The sequence below is a fragment of the Ochlerotatus camptorhynchus genome, unplaced genomic scaffold (assembly GCF_037179485.1).
Source record: "Ochlerotatus camptorhynchus isolate MF236.1 unplaced genomic scaffold, CSIRO-AGI_Acam_v1.1 ptg000330l, whole genome shotgun sequence".
Classification (NCBI taxonomy): domain Eukaryota; kingdom Metazoa; phylum Arthropoda; class Insecta; order Diptera; family Culicidae; genus Ochlerotatus; species Ochlerotatus camptorhynchus.
The window spans coordinates 1,690,137-1,712,681 of NW_027040818.1; the positions used below are offsets into that span (position 1 = coordinate 1,690,137).

At 41.4% G+C, this 22,545-nt stretch overlaps 1 protein-coding gene across 1 annotated transcript in view; it reads left to right on the plus strand.

The window, feature by feature from the left end:
- Positions 1 to 16,373: 16,373 nt before the first annotated feature.
- The window catches only part of LOC135708429 (SEC14-like protein 2), a 50,493-nt gene continuing 44,321 nt past the window's right edge, over positions 16,374 to 22,545 (plus strand). Inside the window, exons 1-2 of the mRNA XM_065230532.1 lie at positions 16,374 to 16,487; positions 17,400 to 17,501. Of these exons, the coding sequence (XP_065086604.1) occupies positions 17,448 to 17,501 (54 nt within the window). The 5' untranslated portion in view covers positions 16,374 to 16,487; positions 17,400 to 17,447. The remainder of the gene's footprint in view (positions 16,488 to 17,399; positions 17,502 to 22,545) is intronic.

Below are 22,545 nucleotides of genomic sequence, written 5' to 3' on the forward strand. Positions count from 1 at the left end.
CTCCACGATGCTGGATAGGAGTCGGTGGTCCAAAGTTCGTTGAAGAGCTCAAGCATACGGACTTGGCCTTCGATCGGTAGGTGTGTTAAAAGGGGGTATCCGAGTTCGTCGGGACCCGCCGATTTGCCCTTGCTCTTACTGAGCGCAAACTGTAGTTCCTCCCAGGAGAAAACACCGTTTATCCTGGCGCTATCGTTGTCGACCGGTACGGGAAAGTTGCCAATCGAGGCCGGTGTGGTGTTGTTGCGGCGACGAAAGTTCTCGCCGTATCCAGGGATAGCTGAAAGCTCCGCGAAGTACTTCCCTAGCTCATCGGCAACGGCTACTGGTTCGGAGATGGTGCCATCTTCAGACTGCACCTGCAGCGGGCTCGAACGTCTTTTGCCACTGAGGGCATTTACACGGCTCCAGAGATCTGCCGAGGACTGGGATGCATCTATGCTGTCGAGAAAGTTCGTCCAACTCTCCTGCTTGGCACTCCGGATCGTTTGCCTGCATTGGATGTGCAGTTCGCGATATCGTTCGAGAATGCCATCCCGGCCGGGATCGTCTGGCTTCGTTCTTCTCAGCTTACGGAGGGCCTTCCGTCGGACTTTCACGGCTGCCTTCGTTTCCTCGGTCCACCATCGAAGGGCTTTTCGTCCAGGGATGCTGCTGGTCTTGGGAATGGATGCGGCGGCTGCATCGAGGATTGTTTTCGTCAGGTCGGGGATGTTACCGGGACCCTGTTCGCTGATACCGGAGAGGATGGCGTTTCTGTACACTTCCCATTCAGCTTTGTCATACCTCCAGCGTGGCCTACGGGTGGTTACGGGGGCGGCTGTGGCATGTAGCTGTATCTGTATGGGATAGTGGTCGCTTCCATATAAATCCGAATTGGCGGTCCATTGAAACTTGCCAGCAACGTCTCGGCTGACAGCAGATACATCAATGGCGGTGGCATGACGTCCATTGAAGAAGGTGGGTGTCCCGTCATTGAGCACGACAAGGTCTTCGCTTTCAAAAAGGTCCGCCAGAGCGGACCCACGGTTGTTCGGTCTCGGACATCCCCAGTTGGGATGGTGCCCATTCATATCCCCGACGAGGATTCGTGGTTCTGGGAGCTTGTCGATGGCATTCTTCACTTGGTTGTTGAGGCCATTCAATCGGCCGCATGGCAGGTAGGCGCAGGCAACGGCAATGTTGACAGGGCCTTCAAAATGGGTATTTTTCAACCATTAATGGGTACTTTCAAGTTAGCGTGTTGATCCTCCTCCTTCAAAGTCAATACACGAAATTGTTACAATGTTTGCAGGGTTATCCTCAGTTTCTTTTTGAATAAAAACTTGATCCCGGCGTTTTGCTTCGCCTGCTTTTCTTCATGATTTTTTGCCTTTTAATCCTTTCCGATGTCAAATTAGCTTCGCAACGATTAATGGAATCTTTTTCTTTTATCAAGGTCTTTCTTAGGCTGTGAACCATTTGCCGAGTTAAATTTAACTCGTGGTTAAAAGTGACATTTCGAAAGTTATTTTCTATGTTCGAAAATCCCCGTGCTATCGATCGACCGGTTTTCGAGCCACGGTTGTCAAAGTTTAACTTATTGTCTGTCAGAAATAACCATGCTCGGATAGCAGGGTTAATCAATAACTTTCCATCTGTCAAATTTTAACCAAAAGTTAAAAACATTCGCCAAATGGTTCAGAGCCTTAGAAGTTCAAAGCTTTCCAGTTATTTTAAAATTGCACAATTTCTTCTCTATCACCCAAGGTTTTACAAGGTTTTTCTTCTTCCAAACATCCTTCAATTCTGTTATTGTTTCGGAAGCACTTTGTGTATAGCTTTTTTTTAGCCTGCAAATGAAACATATGTTCACGAAAAACTTCACTATGCGTTGGCAAATTCACGACGACAGATATTCTCCAACTAACCAAATATAACCCATGTTAATCAGAAGCAGGCTGGAAAGCACCTCAGAGCGTTAGTAAAGCAACTTTGTGCATGCATCTCACAACACTCGACAAAGAGTGTGTGGTTCTCCCATTTACTTCGCACACTCTTTTCCAACTAATCTGTGAGAAAGCGATCCACACAATGAGCGGTACACTTCGTGCGGCACAAGGAGCGAATATAATACAACAAACGCTAACGTCTTCTTTAAATTCTTTGCAACCTATGCTTACCACGACTGCATGTATAGGAGATGAAGAAGGGCATAACGATGAAGAATATTGTCTTTTTGCTGGGTTTCCCATTTGCAACCCTACACTGAGCGGCGCTCTTTGCGTCGGAGCCGTCGGAGCGACAGACAAACAGACATAACACTCACCATCACATTCTTCGCACATAAGGTTTTAGTTGGGAATGTGATTGAATTTTTCATGATGGCGCCACTGAAGCGTTAAGCAAGCCACTACATTTTGAACTTATCAGTGATGCCAATTTTTCTTCTGGTCATATTAGTATATGACAGCTCTTGATAATGATAAGGGAACCAAGGCATCCCACTGGAGATATACGCACAGTAAAAAAAATCATGAACGAGGGATGCTCCGGTTGCAAAACAATGCTTCGGAATGTGCATGATAGAGGGTGCTAGTGTACATGCAAAATACGCTTGACGATATTTTTTGAAGAATTTTCTTCTAAGAGTTATGTCTGTTTTTCTGTGGCTACACATTGAGCTTTCGTTATTTCGGGGTGTGTGTGTCTGTCTTCTATTCTCCGCTGCTTTACACTTGCGCAGGGTGAAAAACAAACCAACTCTGTGTTTTCTTGATTCTCACTTTGTATATTTCAGAAAATCAGTACATTACACGCATTGAGTGATCAGATGACAGCCCTGATCAAAGGCACTGTCTGTATGTTGAACTGAATTTTAAATACATATATTTTGTGAATTGCGTATATACTTTTTCAAACGCACTACTGAAGAAACCAACGAATCACAACATTTGTATACTAAAACCTAGGTAGGGATGATATTTTCAAAATTACTTTATGACTTTTCTGTATGTATTTTGTTTTTTTAAACCACCCTAATTAACCATCCTAATGAACCATCAAATATTAGACGCCAAGTTGTGGTTTAAATCGATATACATGTAGTTTGGAGATGATTGTCCCAGAAAGTCGATTTTTTGACAAAACAAAATTCTGAGATAACACAAGATCTCGACGATACCATTTGCCATCGAACAAGATTTTCGATTTACACAATTTCATTAACCCCTACGAGACGAGTTGACAGAAACATGAGGTCATGTGGCACAACCATGCCGAGGAAACTGGAGACAGATGACGTTCAGCTTACTAGTGCAACAAGGCACTCAGCAGCGTCCGTGCTAGCTGTCTCAGAGGCAGAAGATGCGTTCAGAGAGCAACAACTGAAGCAGATCGAGAGGAGCATAGAGTAGTGTTCCGAGCGGCGAGGGCCAAACATAAACGGAAGATAAAGCTGAGTAAATAAAACTATTACAAGGAGCTTCCAGAGGTCCAGCGATGCCCGTTAAAATGTGTCCAGACAAGCTCAAGGTCATCGCTGGGATATGCTTCCCGGAGCACGACCCAACGACCTTGCAACCTACACCGTACAGCGAGGCACTCGTAGCAGTGGCGAAAGGATTGAAGGCGAAGAAAGCCCCCCGTACCGAATGGAATCCCCAACATGGCGTTGAAAACGGTGATCCAGGCGTTCTCGGTCATGTTCCGGATAGTGCTGCAAAAATGTCTGGATGAAGGCAAGAGGTAAGTCACTCAGCACAGTGTGCCGAAAGTAGATTCGACACAGCTTGTGTACATCCATCGGCACAATCTCGTAGGCATTGGATTGTTCATTTAATAAAATGAGAGCACTGCTGGACTACTGTCATTGAAGTTGTTCACAACATTACGTGCTGTTTGACTGTGTATTTCAGAAACATACTCTAGTTGAGTATACTAGAGGAACTCAGACCAGCAATTCACTTCTCGGTACACATTTAAATTCGAAATGTAGGCTTCCGAGGGCTGTCGATTGCTATCGATGCCGATCACAAGTATTTCAGCTACTACGCAAATGGAATGTACTACGAACCGGAATGCTAGAGCAATTTGGATGGATTGGATCATGCAGTGGCGGCGGTTGGATATGGAAAACTCAAAGGAGAAGGTTACTGGCTAATCAAGAACTCCTGGTCCAACTGCTGGGGCAACGATGGATATGCTTTGATGACGGTGAAGGGTAACAACTGTTGCCTTACCACCGATGCGACGTATGCAAATTTGAAGTCATCTTATACGAGATGAAATTAAAGGTTTTAGATTTTTGTAACAATAAAAGTTAATTAGGTTGAGTGAAAGCATAAAACATTTCGTTTGATTGTGACGTGAAAGTAGTCGGTCAATTGGTCGTCTCGTCTCGTCTCGTCTCGTCTCGTCTCGTCTCGTCTCGTCTCGTCTCGTCTCCAAACTCGTTTTAACAATAGAACCGAACGGCACAATCACACGGAATTTTTATTGCTTCAACTTAACCTAAAAAACTTACTATTTTTAAACTGAATTTCACTTGTTGAGGTACTACGATCGAGTTCTCCCGGAACTCCAACCCGATGGTAAAACCAAACGTCGTAGTATGAGACCCTTCTTCTTGACATAAACCATTCCGACGTCGAAAACCTCCGAGCAAGGTTGCAAAGACTCATTTCAGCTAAAATAATGTTTTTCGGAATAATAAAACCAAAAGATGGTATGATGGCATGTTTTACTTGTAACTTACAAGAAGAGGTTACAAAGTATGCGTTGGAAACATAAAACCTGTAAATTTTGCTTTCTATGAGTCACAATCAGCGATTTGCTGATCGCTGAGTGAGTGAGTGAGTGAGTGAGTGAGTTTGTGAAAAATCGCTGATTGTGACTCTCATGAAGTGAAATAAACAGGTTTAATATGTCAAACACATTCTTTGCAACCTCTTCTTGTATCCTACCAATTCAAAATTTGATCATGGCATCTAATTATTTCATAATTTAGAAAAACATTGTTTTAGCTGAAATGAGTCTTTGCAACCTTGCCTCCGAGAGCTTCTTGCCTGGAATCATCTCCTTCAGCAGTTCCTCTTGCAGATTGAGCAGTAAGGTGTAGTGCTTCTGAATCGTTTCCGTCGGATTGACCAGCAACTTTCGGACGACATTGGCGTAGTAGGACTTGTAACGCGCACCCAGAGCACGGATGATAGATCCAAAGTGCAGATAGTTCTTGTCACTGAATGCACTGAACTTCATGCTGTAATTGCCACCCGACTGAATAATCGCCGGGTAGCACATGTCCAACTAATTGGTATCCACACCGGAGACGTACCTTATGATGTAATCCTTGAGGTACTTGTTGAATACGTCTACCGTCTGATGGTGATAACCTTGGAGTCCTCCTTGGAGGGCATGTTGTACGCGATTGGGACGCTGATGTCCACCGTGTCGAAGTTCTTGTCCTTGATGAAGGCTCGCCACGAGCTCGTAGAATTCACCCGGGAAGTTGTTCTTGGAAAAGACGCCTACCTTTTTGCCATCCTTGGATCCCTTAATCGCCTCCAGCAGCTTTTCAAAATTGGCCTTGTCTTTGTCGTTCTTTTCCCAAACCAACAGCTTCACCGACGGAATGCCATCCTCTCCGTCCTTCTCGATGTGCTTCAGGAAATCGACCTTCTTTTTGCTAGTCAGGAAAAAGATAGACTTTTCGCACAGCACCGCAATCGTATCGATCAGCTCGTATCCCAGCAGCCAGGTCTTCAGCGAGGTTGATTTGCTGTAGATGGTTTCCTCGTCTACACCGGCTGCCGTCAGAATGCATACCACCTTCTGCAGCGAATCATCATGGGAAAACTCTGGTTCCTTAAAGCTGGCGTAGAGGCGTTTTAGGCTCTGAACCATTTGGTGGATGTTTTTAACTTTTGGTTAAAATTTGACAGATGGAAAGTTATCGATTAACCCTGCTATCCGAGCGTAGTTATTTCTGACAGACAAGAAGTTAAATTTTTGACAACCGTGGCTGAGTTCTTCTCGAAAACCCTCCCCATGGACATGGAGGTTGACGGTACTGAAGCAAAGGGTTATGTTTAATTTCTTTATATTTGCAACGATGATGATTTCCTATAGTGACACATATCACCTTCTTAATGCTTCAGTATACCTCAAACGATTAATTCTTGGTTGTTAATAGAACTTCCTTGATGCAATCGGCTGCATTATGCAGACTGAGCAATTCTGATTATAGTATCAGATTTGTTCTGTATACAGAGGAACTGGGAGGGCTTATTAAAAACTTCTCACCAATAAAGTAATGATCTTCTTGTAAATTTTGCATATAATTTTATTAATATTTTATTTTATTTAAGCATACTATTTTTGTTACATTAAATTTGCATTAGCATATGATACAAGAGATTTAATATTACTTGCTCGTTTTCGCGTAAAATAATCAATATTTATCTTACTTGTAATTACCTTTGAAAGTTTTTTTTTTTTTGTGATCTGAAAATTTACCCAGTTTGGTTAGAAGTTTCGAAGCTAACGCATGTCCAAAGGCCTAATAGAAAGATAGGCAGAACAAGTGTATGGTTCACAGGCAACTCGGCAAATTCACAGCCTTAGTCGTCAGTGGAAGGAATCCTTATTGAGCACGATATTCGATATTTTCGGGGCCGTTGCGATTGCAAACCTAAACATTCAAGCTGTCAGAAATACCTGGTTGCCAAATATACCATACTATTTGTATTTTTTGAAAAATCGCGGCTTGCTCTATGCCCGGCACAATCGGCATACCAGTGGTACACTTGCGGCACACTGAGAAAAATGTTGACGAAGGTTGGTGTGCGGAGTGACCTACCCCTTGGGATGAGGGTCACTTTCCAGACAGATGGAAGAAACAGAATCTAGTGTTACTGCCAGAGCGAGCATAACCTCTGGGGGATCCAGCATCGTGCATGCCTATATGCCTGTTGGATACGCTCGGAAAACTCTTGGAGAGGATTATCTTCAACAGGCTGACGAAATGTGCGGAGAGTGAGTATGGATTGTCGAAGATGCAGTTCGGATTCAGGAGAGGCTGTGGTTGAGAGACCCGAGAAGTCAGTCCATTTACGTTCTTTATTCATAATTATATAGCTAGCTTTAACAAACTCATCACCTTGCTTCACACAGCAAAATATTAACGTTTATTTTAAAAAAGCATACATTATTTGCCGATTTTTTATGCGAAGACCTGCCACCCAACTATTTACAGCCCCATTTTGACACCAAAACGTGCTTTTTTCTGTAATTATGGCCAAAAAAGTGGGGAAACTCTAAATTTGCGCGGATTCATTTTTTCAATTTTTTTTTTCTCTGTGGTAAACTAGTGAAAATATCCTTTGAAAAGTCGAAAAAAAATGGCCGCATTATCAAATGAGCTGTAAACAGCAAGCTCCGTCAACAATTTAAACATCGGTGGAACAAAAGAGACGATGAATTCTCTGGGCCTCACCTCTCAAATGAGCAAACATTATTATTATTATTTAGCTTTATTAAGGAGGCTTTCAGCCTTAGGCTGGTTCGCCTCCAAAATGAGCAAACATCAGTCTGTGCGTGAAACATGGTGAACATTTCCTTACGTAAAAGGGAAAATCCCATAAGATACTGTCACTCTTCTCGTGAAAAGACGGCGGCTTGCTGGTACCATGATGGTGGAATGAACAGATACAACAAAGCCCGCTAGATTTCAAGCATAGATTGTCAGATGCTTATAGCGCCCATTACACATGTCAATATATTGACAAACATCGTATTGTCAATTTTCCTTACAATATTATCAATACATAAATATTGACAACATTAATGACAACACGCTAAAGCGCTCGTTACACGGGTCTATATATTGACAGTAAATTAAAATACTGACAATATTATTGAAATTGTAATATTGATGACGATGGATTGATGACGAGTATTGTTGAAAACTGATTTTCATTTCACTTTGTCAATATTCTTCCCCTACCCAAGAGGAGGGAGAACGTATAGCAAACCCCACACGCATCAATATATTGACGCGAAGGGGAATTATTGACAATAATATTGATGATGTGAATTCAGAAATATTGTCAATCTCGATGTATTGACGTCAATATAGAATGTATTGACAATACGATTATTGTCAATAAAAGCAATCGTGTAGGGTCCACTTATGTCATTTAGATGGACTGACTCACACAGCACCTTCGCGCATGCAGCGAGGCATGCAGTGTTGCCATTTGTCTTAATCTTCGTGTGTGATTTAAAATCAATTTCAAACTAAATAAAAAATGTATCTTTTTACACTCACCAATCCCCCAGGCTTCGTTTATATGGATGTACATTTTCTACAAAATCACAAGCATAATCATGTTATTTTTTTTACTTTAAAATAAAATAAATACTTTCAGCGTTTCACATCCCAAGAAACATTGCAAGTTTTATCACGGTTTTAAAGCATGCTACAAGTCTAATTCATAGTCTACAAACCCCCATAAAACCCTAATTGTTACTTGGGATACCTACCCGTAACGAAAATTAATTATTATATGCATGATTTTCATTTATGGTTATTTACCAAAACATCAGCATGATAGTTTCTATTTAGGAAACTGCGTAGCGTGAACGTGGGTTATTCCCGAGGTTATTCCACACGTGTAGTAATTCCGCGCACTCGGTAATCGATTTGATTAAATTCGATTAATTTGGAAGTACATGTCATGTTATCTGTTGTCCTGTGGATTTTCTGAGTCCTGTCAAACAGTTACAACATTTGGTAAACCAATTTGGTATTTGAATGACGAGTCCGCGGAATTACAGCTCACGCAGAATAACCCACGTTCATGGTACATCCAATGTTAATAAATAAACTATGTGTGTGGCCATTAATACAGTTCATATGATATATTTTCTTGCACGTCTTCTGGTCATTAGTTGACTTTAATAATCATCAATAGTAATTTTCCAGAAAGTATAAGAGAATTTTCATCACGATAAAACTAGTGTCTCATTATGATAAAACTCAGCATTATATGTATGGGTAACATTAGGTAAACGTTATTGTTCGAACGAAACAGGAGAGTTCAGTGATATCAAAAATAAAATTGGATGCTATAATTAATCACCTAGTTCTTATATCATTATGAGAACATAATAATAGGCCTGGAATAGATTATTATTTAACACTATTTATTCTAAAAATCCTGAAAATTAATTTAAAATGTGCAAGTATAAGTAAATGTTGGGTGAAAATTGGTTTCTATATAGGTCCAGGACTCCGCTGTTTGGTAATTTTTGAACTACGGAACTGTTCGGTAAAAGTTTAAAAATCAGTGAAAATTTTTAAAAATTTAGAAATTTATTCCAAAAATGTACGGCCTAGTTAACCCCATTTAATGATACAAATCAAATTTGTCGATTTTATTGATTTCCTTCGAGTAACGGTCATTTGAATTTTTTTCCAATTTTTGCATCTGTTCAAAAACCCGGCAAATTTTACCAACTTCGGTGATCCGAATTCAGTGTGTAGCTAGTATTTTCAATACATACAGGTCCAGCAATCGCTTCTGTTTGGACCCGAATGCAAACATTAACTCTAACACTTTCGTTCGCTGATCCATATTTCTTGTGTGGGGAAATTGAGACAAGTAATATTGACTTTAATAAATTGAGGTAAAAAGGCTTCTAACGTATTGCCATTAATGTTGTCAATATTCGAATATTCGAATTGATGGCAAAATTGACGGTTTTTTGTCAATACTTTCTGAGTATTGACAAAGTGAAATTAAAATCAACTTTTCGTCAATACTTGGCACCAATCATCATCTTCAATATCACCTTTTCAATAATATTGTCAGTATGTCAATTTATTGTCAATATATTGATATGTGTAATGGGCGCTTATGAGATACCATAGGAGTAAAGAGTTGCAGAGTCGCCGTCAACGAGCATGCAACCATATATCTGCTTTTCTTTCATAAGGGCCAATGCCGCAAACGTAAATAATTGCTTTTTCGGCGAATTTCTCGAGAATGAAAACTCACACAAGTAAACCACCACGATGATTGTGTAGAGCGAGAGTCCTCCTGCCCGATAGAATTGGTGGCTTACATTGATTGACTTTGAATTACGAGAAATTTACGAAAGAAGACATTGATTACGTTTTCGACATTGGTCCTTATGAACGCTCAGTCTCGATATCACGAAAATTTTGTTTTGACACATCGATGTCCAACTACACTGAACCAAATTGTCCATACATGAATGTATGATTATTGCTTCACTTGAGCCCCATACGGATTATTTTTCTATTTGTGAAAGATTATCATTCTCTGATTCAGCTCTCAAAGCACAGAAGAACTGAATAGCATTAATTCTAAAACAGGATGATTTTCATTCTGCACGCTGTAAACCATTAGTTCTAAATCAGCATGATTATCATCCATTCTTAGGAAGACTTGTAATGAACAAACCGTATGATTAACATTGAGAAAGATACGGACTCGTCATACAGTTTCAAAATAAATTGTCATGCAATGTTTAAATGAAATATAAGAGCAATCTGAATGAAAAATATATGGAAGAAGAAAGCTTATTTTACAGTTTAAAAATTGTGATCATAACGAAATATATCTCTTCTAAATAATTGGAACTGTAAATTAATGTTGTAAATTAAACGCTTCTGTTTTATAAGTTGAACAATTGTTTTATTCATTTATGATAAAACAACCACACTAAATGCTGCACTGGGCCGGCCTCGCCCTTGGCGTCCCCATTGAACAGTGGATTCGCCGAATAGGACTCGTCATCCACGGAATCGAACCCAATCACGTTCTGTAGGAACTTGTGCAATTTAAGATGTTGGTTGTTTGTGGCCTCGAAAAGCAGTTTGAAAATGTTGTCCAAAATCTGCTGGAACGAGCTCATCAGCTGGTTGGTCTTGAAGATATCACTGGAAGATAAATTTGTTTAGGTAGAATCGTATTGCTTGAAACAAAGGACCTCCCTCCCAGTAACTTACTGAAGTCTAGGAATTTGAATCAACCAGCGGATGTTGTTTTGATTACACGTTTCTGTCGATGGCCACTTAGCCAGTTTGTAAAACTCCACTCGTTCGGCGACTTGCCGTAGTACGAAAGAGGCAGTTCGGCGTTGTGGTACTTGCTTTCCTCAAAGTCGCTGACCACCTCCTCGAGGGGGGGTCTGGATCGCGAACAATCCACGGGCACTGAAGCATTCGAATCAAACGGGAACGGAACGAGTAGATATTTTTTTGCCACATGAATCCGAAAACTTTTTTCTCGTTCGCGTTTTGGTGACACTCCCCGTGGTATGCGAAAAAACTGTGTACTGCTATTCGAGAGAGTCGCAACAAGCTGCGAAAAAATTGCAAGGCCAAAACGCAATGGGAGACTGAAACGATATGAAAATGAATCGCAATGACAGTTGTATGATTTTCGTTATGGGGTTCACTTGGATGATTTTAGTTCATTTATGCTATTGAATTCATTTATTGTTAATAAAGGGTGATACGGTCAAAATTTGGTCAAGGGAAAACGCGTGTAAATCGGTGAAATCGTTTATTTAAAAAATCAAATTAAATTTCTTTTTCAAGTTCAATTAGTATAAAATTCAGGAAAAATATTCAGTTAGGCTTCCGCTTTTCCAAATCCGAATTGCCGGGCCTTACGCTTGACCCCTGCCATCAGATTTTGTACAGCCACCTTGTCCACCTTCTTCGCCGCAGAAAGCCAGTTTGCCTTGAACTGCTGCTCGCCCTTAGCAGTTTTTTTGGTCTTCTTTAGGTTCCGCTTGACAATAGCCCAGTATTTCTCAATTGGGCGGAGCTCTGGCGTGTTGGGAGGGTTCTTGTCCTTGGGAACCACCTGCACGTTGTTGGCGGCGTACCACTCCATGGCCTTTTTACCGTAATGGCAAGATGCCAAATCCGGCCAAAACAGTACGGAACAACCGTGTTTCTTCAGGAAAGGCAGCAGACGTTTATTCAAACACTCGTTCACGTAAATTTCTTGGTTGACAGTCCCGAAAGCTATGAAAATGTTGCTTTTCAAGCCACAGGTACAGATGGCTTGCCAAACCAGATATTTCTTTGCGAACTTTGACAGTTTCATGTGCTTGAAAACATCTGCTACCTTTCCCCTTCCTTTTGCCGTATAAAACTCCTGTCCCGGAAGCTGCTTGTAGTCGGCTTTGACGTAGGTTTCGTCGTCCATTACCACGCAGTCAAACTTCGTCAGCATCGTCGTGTACAGTCTCCGGGATCGCGCTTTGGCCGTCGTATTTTGTTTATCATCGCGATTTGGAGTCACTACCTTCTTGTTAGTCGATAGTCCGGCTCGTTGTTTGGCTCGATGCACGGTTGTAGACGATACACCCAGCTTATTTGAGGCATCTCGGAAAAAGAGGTTAGGGTTTCGCTTGAAACTACCGGCAACTCTCTTTGTCGTCTCAGCGGCTTCCGGTTTTCGATTTCCCCCCGATCCAGACTTCCTGGCTGTCGACAAACGTTCCCCAAACACTTTAATTACATTTGTAACGGTTGATTTGGCAACTTTTAGCGATTTTGCCAACTTTGCGTGCGAGTAGCTCGGATTTTCGCGATGCGCGAGCAAAATTTTGATACGCTGCTCTTCTTGCTTGGACGGCATTTTGACAACTGAAGAGTGAATTCCAAAATCAAAATAGGAGCAACATTCTACACACACACACCTTCAAAAAGAGGGGTGTTCAGGTTTTTTAAATGCAAAATTGAAAGAAATACGTCAAGTTGATATTGACCAAATTTTGACCGTATCACCCTTTACCTTTCAAAATTTGAACGGTACTTCATTAAGTGGTTGATGTTATTTCCTTTTATGATATGTATGATGAATCATCCCATTTAATGTCAATTATTAGTCAATCGGGTATCTCATATTATTTTCGATGTTAAAGAAATCGGATAGCTCTGAATGATTAATCATGCAATGACGACATGGTAAATTCGCTCAGTGTATGCCAGTTATACCACCACTGAGGCAACACAAAAAAGGGATCAAATTTTAGCCAGCTATTTTGCATGAAGTTCCACATATGTTATGTGTCCACCTTTAGCCGCTGACTTGGTCCTGCCTAGGACTTAGTGCCACGCCGTCCGAAGTGGTAATGAGCAGAGTAAGTAGTGGTAGTACATTGATTTATCATTTCAATTGATTAGCCTACCTGGCTCTTCATCTTTGTTTAATTTGATATTCTAATTTAATATTTTCTTTTTTCAACTAGTTTACAGAATACCCCTTTGGGGATGTGTTTTATTTGAATTGAAAAAAGTGATAACCTACCTAACTACGAGTATAACTTAACCTAACGTGCTAGATCACGTATGATCTGATGATTTGATCTCAGACAGGTGTATCTGAACCTTTCCAGGATGAATACTCTCCGTTCTTCTAATGTCTGAATTACAGCCAGGAGGTGGATCTTAGAATTTCTAGTCCGCGGGGGACTGTTTAGGACCATCCTAAGGATCTTGTTCTGGATCCTTTGGAGTTTAAGGTGATGGCATTTAGCGCAACTCTCCCAGATTGGCATACCGTACTCGATTACAGGAAGGATGATTTGTTTCTAGACAGCAAGCTTATTTTTCAGGGAAAGGGTTGACTTCCTGTTGATAAGTGGATACAACGATCTTATCAAGATGTTGCACTTGGTTTTCGTTTTGTCAACGTGCTCTCTGAAAAAAAGCTTGCTGTCTAGTGTTAGCCCGAGGTACACGACCTCTTTGGACCATTCCACCACTGTACCGTTCAGGCAGATCTTATTATTCACCGACCGAACAAGTCTAGGAGATTTATAGTGTGGAAAGATAATGACCTGGGTCTTTGCCGCGTTGATACGGATCTTCCAGCTGTTGAAATATTCAGACAGGACGTCCAGGCCTCTCTGAATTTTGGCAGTCAGAGCTCCGATGACCCTACCCTTGTAGACGATGGATGTGTCATCTGCGAACAGAGACAACGATCCACCATCAGGGAGAGCCGGCATTTAGGAGGTAAACAGGTTGAATAGGATGGGGCCAAGGATGCTTCCTTGTGGAACCCCGGCACCGATGTTGAAAGCATCCGATGTGATGCCATTCAGAGAGACACGAAACGTCCTGTGTGATAGATAGTTGTTTATTATCTTCACTAGGAAGATTGGAAGACCGTACTGTTGCAATTTGAACACCAGGCCATCATGCCAGACATTGTCGAATGCTTTTTCAACGTCCTACAACGCCATGGCAGATGTTTTCGAAACAGACTTGTTCCGTCTGAGAATGTTTGTTACTCGAGTCAGTTGGTGGACGGTCGAACGACCTTTCCGAAAACCAAACTGTTCCTCGAGTAACAAGTTGTTTTCATCGGCAGATGTTAGGGTTAGGAGCCGGTGGTACACTGCTCTTTCGAACAGTTTTGATAACCCTGAGAGAAGGCTGATTGGTCGATAACTTGAAGGAGAGGACGGATCCTTCCCAGGTTTCCGGATGGGTATGACTTTAGCTGACTTCCAACACGAGGGGAAGTAGCCAAGTCTGAGGCACTGACTAAAAATCAGTGCCAGATGGTTGTAGATTCTGGAACTCAAGTGTTTGAGTTCCAGATTCAGGATGTTGTCGAAACCTGGGGCCTTCATGTTTTTAGATGATTTGATATAGGCCAACAGTTCGTCAGCCGTAATCTCGGATTCCTCTGGGAAAATGTTAGGAATCTGAAGAAAATTGGTTGCATTTTCAGCAACCTCAGATTCATGAGGGCTGACGATGTTTTGTCCGAGATTATGGGAGCTGACGAAGTGTTGACCTATCGTGGCAGCCTTCTCTTCAGGAGTTATCAGATGAACCACTGGGTCGCCGGGAATGGACCTTGGCTTGTTTTTAAGAATTTTTGTAAGTTTCCAGAAGGGCTTAGCACAATCTGGGAGAGAGCGGATCTTACTAGCAAAATCGTTATTTCTGAGATCCACTTCAAGTTAGGCCAGCCAGTACGCTGGTACTGCCTACGAATGGTGTTACGGAGTCTAATGATATCTTTGGTAGGGCTGTCAAGGTTCAGAGTGTTACTCACCTGTCTGGATACTGGCACGTGTTGTTTCCTGGCCCGGGAAATCGCCTCCTCGATGGTTTGAAGACACCGGTCAACATCTTAGGACCTCCCCGGTTGGACATCGTAGTCGATGGTTGTGTCGACGCAGTGTTGATATTGCGCCCAGTTGACTCGATGGTAGTTGCGCCGGGAAGCTTCGAATCGGCTAACCGAGGATCCAACTTCGGCCACCACAGGGTAGTGGTCCGAGCTCAGCTCCTGGAATGCCACAGGTGAGCAGAGTAAGGAAAGCAGCGCTGTTTGTTTTATATCTTTTCAAATTCAAGCAGAATGATGTGCAACCAAGTGGTATATTCGGTTATGATGACTGGGTTTGGGGAAAACGTTTAGTTCATGAAAACAGTGATAAGGTAGTATTTATTTCAGCAGATTTGTTAAGTAATATCCTTTCGATTGGCGTATTTGGATTTTAGTTTCATCTATAAATGACAAAGTGACAAGCGTTCGAAACCTAACACTATTTCACCACACATATTTTTTTTATTTGTACCCCAGTATAGTCGACAAAGACGTAGTTCTACGTCAAAATATAACACATACACAAACACACACATTTTCTCTACTTTTAAAGTTGATACATATGTCTTTATCGACAACGGAAAATTGATTCAATAATTCTCATTATTTGATGGTTTAGAAGAGTTTTTACAAATAATAGTCATAAGTACACAAATTTTATTATTCTGTACTAAATTTTATATATTTAATATTCATAATAATCTGAAAATGATTAGATAGGTAGATTTTGACATTGTATCATCATTTTTTTCTTTCAATTCGTTTATATGGGAGCCTTAACTGTCCTAAAAAAACTTTTCGGAGCCGAAAGTATTTTTTTCCCATAGTAACTATAAAATTTAATGGATGGCCCCTTAGAATATTATTGAGATCTCATCTAACAAATAGATATTTTGCTGAGCAAAATAAAATGCCAAGCTAACCGGTTGTTGGAGATTTTATCTAGAATTAATCTACTATTGAGAAAACATTCCAACATTTTCATCAGTTAACTGATATTCACTAAACGCCCAGCAGGATTAATCATAGACGTGTACAAATAACTAGCATCAACCAATTTACATCCACCCCTTACTACGCCGTCGTCGCTTCGCAATCTCAGGTGTGCTGGCTGGGGCGTTCAACTAGCGCCTCATTGCTGAAGGCGACCAGTCTTGAGCGATACTCGAACGACGACGGACGGAAGTCGTATCGGTCGGTGGTGGCTTCTCGTATAAGTTCATACCTTTCTGCGGTAGCTCTTCTGGCTACTTTTGTGTTTATTATACTTTCGAATCGGAATAAAGGGGAAAAAAGCTAGTCAACACGCGACAATCAATACAAATCACGGTACGGCTTATCGTATTTACAAAATTAATAATTCATTAACAGTGAATGGACATCGGAAGAGCAATAACATAGTGTACCTACACACAATTCATTGAACGCAGACTGTGACGGTTTTGGAATTTCTCTTTTTTACTTTACTGGCTTGGTGAACTTTTTTACTTCAGGTTTATTACAGTGTCTTGTCGGTTAGCAGCAGTCTTGCTTGCTACCACTCTTTTTTTCAACAATAACCTGCACTATTACGCATAGCGCTCTGGTTTACCTTGTTTTTGTTTTTTACTGCTGTTTTCTACTACGCGGACTTTTTCCTGCCAACCAATTAGCTAATAATTCGCGCAGCAGTGGTCAAGGTGCGATTTTTATGATTTTCAAATCTGGTGAAATAAATCGCATGGATTCTCGTTGAAATCGTTCACAGCGCCTAACACGAAAACGAAATTTGCCCAATCATCGACTAATCGTCCAAAGTGCAACAGCGATAACGCGAGTATTATATTTGTAATCAGAATCGAATCACCTTATTTCCAATCATAAAATGTTTCAACCAAAGAAGTGTACAAAGAAGAAAACCTGATAAATCGCCTTATCAAGTGCATGTGTTCGAACGGTAACAACGGAATTGTTGGGTTCCATCAAAGTCGCAACCGAACGGCGAGCAGTCTGAAACTTATTATGTGTGGTGGGTGACAGTTTGAATCGGGAGAAACAGAATCAAATGCAATCAAGTGCACCTACCTGACCGATAAGGGCCGCATTGTGCTCTCTAACCCCCTCTACCTTGTGCTTATTTGTTTGATAATCGTGTGTTCATCAACTTTCTTATTTAAATATATTGCGTCTGGATCGGATCGACTTCTGCTGCCATCGTCATCATCCTGCCTGCATTGCCGTCATATCGGTAGGAACATACAGGCATATCAACAACATACACAGTTGAAAGTGCTCGCCAACAAACGAACGATGGCTTCGAAAGCGCCAGCATTGCAAGACGATGAAAGATTCGCTCTGATGAAGGTAAGCGAGTTTCGATAAAATTACAATCTAGTGGTTTTTTGTTTTCGCTTGGATGATGGATTGATTTATTATACACTTCAAACAATACATCGCATCGTGTCGTAACCATAGTGCATCATTGTATCTTTATTGTTTTCATATTTTGGTGGTAAAATTGTCATAATAAGATTCTACGACTTTTAAATCAATAGCTATGAAAATTCCAATCACACAGATTCAAACAACTTCTTCTTCTTTGGCTTTATTACGGCCCCAGTGGGACATTACACCGGCTCTGAACTTAGAGTTCCTTGAACACATCCACAGTTGTTAATTGAGAGCTTACTAAGTCTGTACTATTTTTGCATTAGTATAGTTTTGTGGGAAGAACAATCATACTCTTTGTCCAATTCGAAAAATTCCTAGACCGGACTGGGAATTGAACCCAGCCACCTCCAGTATGGTCTTGCTTCATAGCTGCGCCTTTTCCGATTAAGCTAAGGTAGGCCGCAAGCAACTAGTGAGTTGATAATTCTCAAGATAAGTACTTTTTTCGTTATTTTTTTCATGATGGTACCTTTGGGCCTATCTAGTCCCACCACCACCCCATACGCTTTGTTTGAGCATGGGAGGCTTACAAGACGAGTTATCTTTTTGATATTTTGATTGAATCGTAGTCATCATGTCAAGAACCACATGTGAAAAGGGCATACAAGCTTTTTGTAAACTAACCGAGGATCGCCCACGCAAACCAACATCATCATCGTGAAGGGGAATGTTCCCCCTATCCGATGATGTTGATGGTTTGCGTGTGTGTGTCATGTGGGTGGCGAGAAAAGGTTTTTTTTTTTTTTTTTCTTTATTATAGAGATTTTTAGCCTGAGGCTAGTTCATCTCTTGGCGAGAAAAGGGCATAATAAGCTTGTATGCCCTTTTCACATGTTGTTCTTGATGCTATTGTGTCAATCTGTCAATCTCTTAAGATTCGTCTCGAGCTTTACCTCCCTCAGCAAACGGTTAAACAACTGAAATCCTCTAAAGAACAGTGAATTCTTCGTGCTTGTTTTTGTAAAATTCGGTAGTCTTGCATCTGTTACGTGTTCAGTTAAATACTGTGGTTTCATTCCATTTTTATTATACACATTAGTGTTCTACGTATAATTCCCAAGTTAAACAAAATTCATAGAATTATGTTGAGTAAACTGCTATACAACCAACACTAGTCATATAATGGTTATGGCCAGTTTAAGGCCAAATGACGAATCGACCTTCTCCGAACTGATTGAAACTTTGCATAATTGTTTGTTATGAGTAATTATTCGCCACCTCTAAGAACATGGCTCCCATATCGGTACACCTGGAGATCGCCGCAGCTTACAGAATTGCAAATCGACCACGTTTTGATCGACGGAAGGCACTTCTCGGACATTATCGACGTCAGGACCTATCGTGGTGCAAATATCGATTCGGACCACTACCTTCTAATGGTCAAGGTGCGCCAAAAACTTTCCGTTGCCAACAACATTCGATACCGACACCCGCCACTGTACAATCTGGAGCGACTGAAGCTGCCGGAAGTCGCAACTGAGTACGTGCAATGCCTCGACGCAGCGTTGCCGGATGAGTGAGAGCTCACCGAAACCCCTCTTGAGGACTGCTGGAGCAACGTGAAAGCAGCCATTAACAGCGCTGCTGAAGGCGCCGTTGGGTTCGTGGAGCGGAATCGACGGAACGATTGGTTCGACGAAGAGTGTCAGACGGTTTTGGACGAGAAGAACGCAGCGCGTGTCGGGATAAGGAGGGGGTATCTTAACGGACGAACGTGAGGTGATTGAAAGGTGGCAGCATGCCAGCTACCACGATAGGTGAAGTTAAGGATGCTATCCGACAGCTTAAGAACAACAAAACAGCTGGGAAAGATGGTATCGGAGCAGAACTTATCAAAATTGGCCCGGATAAGTTGGCCACTTGTCTGCACCGACTGATACCCAGGTAAAAATGTGATGCTTAACAATTGTTGATTAATCGATTTCAATTCAGCCTTAGATTGAATAATTGCTGTACATAGACCACGTTAACCTTTGTCCAGCTTTTAAACATCTAAATCTGGTGATTTTAATCAGCCAAAAGCTTAACAGTAATGTACATTATAAGCTTTTAAAGGTAATACATAACAGTCTTTTCCAACCCTTGTTCAGACTTCTAGTTTTATTTCAAAAATAATAATGGCAGACCGTTTCATATATTATGCATTTAGAGCAGTTCCATGCTTTAACTTGTTGCTGACTAATTGGATTACCATATTTATATTGTTAATATAAGTCTAAAAATTACCTATGCATTTCGGAATTCGAACCGGCAGTCGCTGATTCATAGGCGTCTACCATACCTACTGGACCATTTAGGCATTTGTGTGGTAAAAGGTATGATCATTAACTTCAAGCACGTCAAATTTAAGTTGAATAACAGCAACCGGAAGAGTATTATACAGCAATGCAGAATTGTAAACAACAACTGGTGACAGTTAAAAATTCCTCTCATTTTCAAGTGCACTTAGCACAATGTGACACAAGCACGCGATTTATTTTGATGATTTGGGTGCTATTTTAGAGCCAAAATTGAGTAATATTTTTGGAATTCGGTCTGAAAATTCAGTGCAATATAAAGTGGTGAACAGTCAAAACACAGAAGTACCTGGAACTATTCCTAAAAATCTCCTTATCCTTGTCTCTACTGCTGCCACAGCTTGTGATTAGAAAGGTAGGCAGTGAATTTAGTAGAACTAAAATGCCGGACATGCAACGAGTGACACAGACACTGACGACATTTAATAAATCAAGCTATCAAAATATGTGTAACGCATTGCTGATTTGTGGAGTTGTGTTAAGCTTAAATAAGGCTTGTTCAATCTTTGGATCAACTAACCTATTGAGGTTGGATTATGGGGATACAATTCGCTTCATGCACTACTAATCAACTATATATTCAGCCTGATGTTAATCAGCTTTGTACACCTTAATTATATCAACCAATAATCAGCTTCTGTTCTTAATGTTCAGCTTGAACTGTTACTTGGGTAGTCAGGATCTGGGATACACAACAGCTACCGGAGGAGTGGAAAGAGGGAGTAATATGCCCAGTATATAAAAAAAAGGCGACAAACTAGAATGTGAGAGCTATCGAGCGATCACTATTCTTAACGCGGCCTACAAAGTGCTTTCCCAGATCATCTTTCGCCGTTTATCGTCGCTAGCAAGCAAATTTGTGGGAAGTTATCAAGCCGGATTTGTGGACGGGTGATCGACAACGGACCAAATATTCACGTTGCGGCAGATCCTCCAAAAGTGTCGTGAATATCGAGTCCCTAAGGCCACTTTTGATACTATTGACCGTGAAGAGCTATGGAAGATTATGGACGAGAACGGTTTTCCCGGGAAGCTGACCAGACTGATCAGGGCTACGATGGATGGTGTACAGTGCTGCGTAAAGATATTGAGTGCGTTATCGGACTCGTTTGAAACTCGCAAAGGCGATGGTCTTTCCTGCCTCCTGTTCAACATTGCGCTAGAAGATGTTACGCAACGTGCGGGCTTTAACATGCGGGGAACGATCTTCAATAAGTCTAGCCAGTTCATCTGCTTCGCTGACGACGTGGACATTGTCGGAAGAACGTTTCAGGCCGTGGCGGAGCAGTACACCAGGCTGAAACGTGAAGCAGAGAAGGTTGGATTGATGGTGAATACGTCGAAGACAACGTATCTGTTAGCTGGAGGAACCGAGCGGGATAGGGCTCGCATAGGCAGAAGCGTGACAATCGACGGAGATGAGTTCGAGGTGGTGGATGAATTTGTGTACCTCGGATCATTGGTGACGTCGGATAACAACTGCAGCAGAGAAATTCGTCGGCGTATTATTGCCAGAAGTCATGCTTACTACGGACTCCACAAGGCCCTGAGGTCGGGTAAACTTCACCTCCGTACTAAATGTACCTTGCACAAGACACTGATAAGACCGGTAGTTTTCTACGGGCACGAAACGTGGACGATGCTCGAGGAGGACCTGCAAGCACTGGATGTTTTTGAACGACGAGTGCTTAGGACCATCTTTAGCGGGGTATGTGAGAACGGTGTATGGAGGCGAAGGATGAATCACGAGCTGGCGCAACTCTATGGTGAACGGAACCCTGTATCCAGAAAGTTGCGAAATCTGGACGGGTACGATGGGTGGGACAAGTTTTAAGAATGCCGGACAACAATCCCGCAAAAATGGTGTTTGCCTCGAATCCGGCCGGTACAAGACGAAGAGGAGTACCATAGAGGTAACTCTAAGACCACTGGGTCCCGAAGAAAATCATTATTATTTTTGGCTCACTCAGTACCAGAACAACGGTCCCAAGCAGTCCCAATCCCAATCACTCACCCCTGCATGTTCTGCATGAATCCACACACCCCTGATGTTATCTGTCAAACTTTCATAGCGAATCAAAACAAACATAGTGTAGTAATAGAATTTCAACTAGAATAGGGTACGTTAATTGTTTGCTTGGGACCAATAGGCTACTAAAGTGGTGAGCCAATTTAAAATCGTTAGTTTCGTATTGATTGTTGGGAGTACAGCGAGCAACGTAGTTAGACCAAGTGCAGCAGGATCTTGGAAGTGTGGGACTGTCAAGAAATTGAAGAAAAGCAGCCACGGACCGAGTGAATTGGCGTAACATTGTGATGCAGGTGCAATCCTGAGGGATGCCGGACCAGGATAAGTAAGTAAGTAAAGAGTAATTAATCACTTTTTTGCAAAAAATCATCTATTTAGGATTTTGTATTTTTTGATGTAGTACTACGTCTTTGTGAACTATACTGGAGTGCAAATCAAAAAAAATTGATAACGAAATATTGTTAGGTTATAAACGCTTATAACTTGGCCATTTACTGGTGAATTTTAATTCTTTTCACACCCTTTTGATTCAGAATTGGTAAAAAATTCGTTTGGTATGACGATTATAGAAATTTATCATTATTAAATTATTGAAAATTGATTAAAACTGTTATGTCGTAATCAACCAATC